Source organism: Nanorana parkeri, unplaced genomic scaffold, assembly GCF_000935625.1.
Source record: "Nanorana parkeri isolate BGI_ZX_2015 unplaced genomic scaffold, ASM93562v1 scaffold2660, whole genome shotgun sequence".
NCBI lineage: Eukaryota > Metazoa > Chordata > Amphibia > Anura > Dicroglossidae > Nanorana > Nanorana parkeri.
The window spans coordinates 106,538-110,767 of record NW_017308928.1 but is presented as its reverse complement, the minus strand read 5'-3'; the positions used below and the strand labels follow the sequence as shown (position 1 = coordinate 110,767).

General features: G+C 59.4%; 1 protein-coding gene across 1 annotated transcript in view; it reads right to left on the bottom strand.

The window, feature by feature from the left end:
• Window positions 1-469: 469 nt before the first annotated feature.
• The window catches only part of RBCK1 (RANBP2-type and C3HC4-type zinc finger containing 1), a 36,275-nt gene continuing 32,514 nt past the window's right edge, over window positions 470-4,230 (bottom strand). The window contains exons 12-13 of the mRNA XM_018573986.1: window positions 4,035-4,178; window positions 470-601 (exon numbers count right to left, since the gene is read on the bottom strand). Coding sequence (XP_018429488.1) covers window positions 521-601; window positions 4,035-4,178 — 225 coding nt within the window. The 3' untranslated portion in view covers window positions 470-520. The remainder of the gene's footprint in view (window positions 602-4,034; window positions 4,179-4,230) is intronic.

The window sequence follows — 4,230 nt, the reverse complement described above, 5'->3', positions numbered from 1 at the left end:
ACAGTCTGTACATTGAGGTAATGGAGCAATAATCGCGGGATGGAGGGAGCGCCCCCTTGTGGACAGGACAAGTCAGTGCAATGAACGCAAATGCATAGATAAGATCCCAGTTCCGGGACCGAGGGCCAGGTGACGTTCCACCGACATGGCGCCCCGATCGCCGGCCCGGCGTGAGACGTGAAGAGCGCTGATTTCTGCGTCATTTACAAGAATTGTAGAACCCATATTGGGGAGTGAATCAGCACTGAGGGAAATTCAGCCAATCAGCCGGCGAATAACTTGTGACATCACGGCGACAGGAAGTGCGCAATGCCACCCCGGCACTGCGATGTCACGGGCTCCTTGTCAACTGACAGGCTTAAGTGTGTCCCCACCCGCCGGATCTCCTCCGCCTAGACGCGGCGTGACAACCCGAAGCAGGTAAGTGACGGGAGAAGTTGGGGTGTCGCTGAAGACGCCATTTTCAAATACTGGGAGTTCGGGTTTTTTTTCTCTGCTGGCCGTAACAGGTTCTCCTTCCTCAGTGGCAATTCTGACAACGTGGGTCGCATTTTCTTCCGTTCATATTACACTGGCACCCCCCTGAGGTGTCGCCCGGGCCCTGTGCAAACAGAAAATGGGGGTGTTAGTCTACCGATACACATCGTCATTGAAGGAAAATCTGGTGTGACATCATCAAACCCAACACATCACATAGGGGGGCATTTCTCAAAACTGGAGCAGTTGCCCATGGCAACCAATCAGCATCTCTCTTCAGTTTGCTCAGGTAAGATTTGAAAATGAGACAGAGAAGCTGATTGGTTGCCGTGCACAGCTGCTCCAGATTTTGATAAATTCCCTCCTAGAATTGTGTATACAACTTTGGAAATAACCATTTAATAGGTTCATGTCACTCACTTTGTAACGCACACTGCGTCTTTGTAATAAGGAAGCCCAGCTTGGCTTGCATGCTTGCTGGCAGCCTATGTAGAACTGACTCAGCCAGGTGGTCTCTTCTAGCAGGGAGGGAGGGAGGAAGGGACAGAGGGAGGGAGGCAGGGAGGGAGAGAGAGAGGGAGGGAGACAGGGAGGGAGAGCGGGAGAGAGGGAGGGAGGAAGGGACAGAGGGAGGGAGGCAGGGAGGGAGAGAGAGAGGGAGGGAGACAGGGAGGGAGAGCGGGAGAGAGGGAGGGAGGAAGGGACAGAGGGAGGGAGGCAGGGAGGGAGAGAGAGAGGGAGGGAGAGAGGGAGGGAGAGCGGGAGGGAGAGAGGGAGGGAGAGCGGGAGGGAGAGAGGGAGGGAGAGCGGGAGGGAGAGAGGGAGGGAGAGCGGGAGGGAGAGAGGGAGGGAGAGCGGGAGGGAGAGAGGGAGGGAGAGCGGGAGGGAGAGAGGGAGGGAGAGCGGGAGGGAGAGAGGGAGGGAGAGCGGGAGGGAGAGAGGGAGGGAGAGCGGGAGGGAGAGAGGGAGGGAGAGCGGGAGGGAGAGAGGGAGGGAGAGCGGGAGGGAGAGAGGGAGGGAGAGCGGGAGGGAGAGAGGGAGGGAGAGCGGGAGGGAGAGAGGGAGGGAGAGCGGGAGGGAGAGAGGGAGGGAGAGCGGGAGGGAGAGAGGGAGGGAGAGCGGGAGGGAGAGAGGGAGGGAGAGCGGGAGGGAGAGAGGGAGGGAGAGCGGGAGGGAGAGAGGGAGGGAGAGCGGGAGGGAGAGAGGGAGGGAGAGCGGGAGGGAGAGAGGGAGGGAGAGCGGGAGGGAGAGAGGGAGGGAGAGCGGGAGGGAGAGAGGGAGGGAGAGCGGGAGGGAGAGAGGGAGGGAGAGCGGGAGGGAGAGAGGGAGGGAGAGCGGGAGGGAGAGAGGGAGGGAGAGCGGGAGGGAGAGAGGGAGGGAGAGCGGGAGGGAGAGAGGGAGGGAGAGCGGGAGGGAGAGAGGGAGGGAGAGCGGGAGGGAGAGAGGGAGGGAGAGCGGGAGGGAGAGAGGGAGGGAGAGCGGGAGGGAGAGAGGGAGGGAGAGCGGGAGGGAGAGAGGGAGGGAGAGCGGGAGGGAGAGAGGGAGGGAGAGCGGGAGGGAGAGAGGGAGGGAGAGCGGGAGGGAGAGAGGGAGGGAGAGCGGGAGGGAGAGAGGGAGGGAGAGCGGGAGGGAGAGAGGGAGGGAGAGCGGGAGGGAGAGAGGGAGGGAGAGCGGGAGGGAGAGAGGGAGGGAGAGCGGGAGGGAGAGAGGGAGGGAGAGCGGGAGGGAGAGAGGGAGGGAGAGCGGGAGGGAGAGAGGGAGGGAGAGCGGGAGGGAGAGAGGGAGGGAGAGCGGGAGGGAGAGAGGGAGGGAGAGCGGGAGGGAGAGAGGGAGGGAGAGCGGGAGGGAGAGAGGGAGGGAGAGCGGGAGGGAGAGAGGGAGGGAGAGCGGGAGGGAGAGAGGGAGGGAGAGCGGGAGGGAGAGAGGGAGGGAGAGCGGGAGGGAGAGAGGGAGGGAGAGCGGGAGGGAGAGAGGGAGGGAGAGCGGGAGGGAGAGAGGGAGGGAGAGCGGGAGGGAGAGAGGGAGGGAGAGCGGGAGGGAGAGAGGGAGGGAGGCAGGGAGGGAGAGAGAGAGGGAGGGAGAGAGGCAGAGAGGGAGGGAGGGGTGGTGTGTACCTCCTCTGAATATTTCAGGTCTATTTTTAGCACAACAGCTGAAGAAGGAGCCTTCAAAGAGAGCGGAGCTCCCCCTGCTGCCTGCAGATAGTATATATTCTCATGTAATATTAATCTGGAAGGTGGAGAGAATAATGAGAAGCCAACATGACATATTAGAAGGATAAATTGTATCTGTGAAGGCCGTCGCTTACCTCTCCCGATATACTGACCTTCTGCTGAGACTGACAACAGTGCCCTGTGTATGAGGCTTACCCTGCACTCTCGGCAGGTGTTCTGGGGGGATGCCAAGCTCATGGCCAGCTGTGCTTTTTGGGGCCTTGAGATTCAAGATGGGGTGAATGCTCCTTTGGGTTTTGGGACTGTGAACAGTTGGAGTGAAACCCCTAAAACCTCCCTGCAGCAGGGACTAGGGCTGTGGCCCCCTTGGTTTGGAACAGCCTTTCTCAACCAGGGTGCCTCGAAGTTTCCGCACAGCGCCATGCTTATCCATTGTGCAGACTGGCTTTCTAATATGAAGAGGGGACTATGAAGTAAAAGGGGGGCACCTAGTGTCAGAGGGGGACTCCTAGTGTCAGAGGGGGACTCCTAGTGTCAGAGGGGGACTCCTAGTGTCAGAGGGGGACTCCTAGTGTCAGAGGGGGACTCCTAGTGTTAGAGGGGTCTCCTAGTGCCACATTTCTTTGTGTGGGGTCCCTCTTTAAAATCCATACCAGATCACTATCCAGGACAAGGGTCTGGTATGAATTTTGGAGGGGGCCACACATTTCTTTTTACATTTCGGACTGGGGTGCCTCGAGACTTGAGAACCTGGTCTAAAGGTTCGGGGAGAGCCTGGTGAAGATCGACAAGACCCTGAGGGGACACAAGAAGGTCTGATGGAAAATGGGGGCACACCAAGGACGCGGTGATGGTGATTACGGGGGCTTTGGAATGCCTGCGGGTGGAGGTGCTGCCAAGACTGGGGGGCTCTAACAATAACTCTATATCTCACCAGGTACTATGGCCATGAATACAAAACCCCTGCGATGAGATAGACCACTAATTTGGGGGTACAGGCAGTGGCCATGTATGGGGCCCCGGTCCAGAGAAGGTTGCCTTGCTGCGCAGACACTAGTACAGTCAGTCTTAAAGGTTCTGTGCTTGTGGACCGCAGACCAGGGGGGGGAATTGCCCACTTGATGGTCGATGATCCCCAATGGACGTCAACACCCGCACACACAAGCACCCACAGTCACAGGCAGCATGGGAAAGAGGGGGGGGGGCGTATGGGGCCCCATTTTTTTCTAACGGTGACCCTGGAGATAAGAACTAGCTTCAAGCATGGCCACATTATGACAGGTGCTCTTTAACGCACTCTGCACAAGGCTCGCAAGGCGTCTCCCCACCTCTCTCATTACTATGTGCCCACAACACTCCACCCCCGACCCAGCGCCATCTCACCTGTGGCCCCCAGCGAGGGCCCTTGGTCACCCAGCAGATCTCGGTCTGGCACATGGTGCAGCGGATCCAGTCGCAGCCGTCCTTCTTCTGGACGATGATCTGGCAGGCCGGGCAGTACATGGCTTCCCCGGTCTGGACGAGCGTCTGCGGAGAGAGAGGAGGACGGAAGCATCACTACTATCCCTTCCGGCTATTC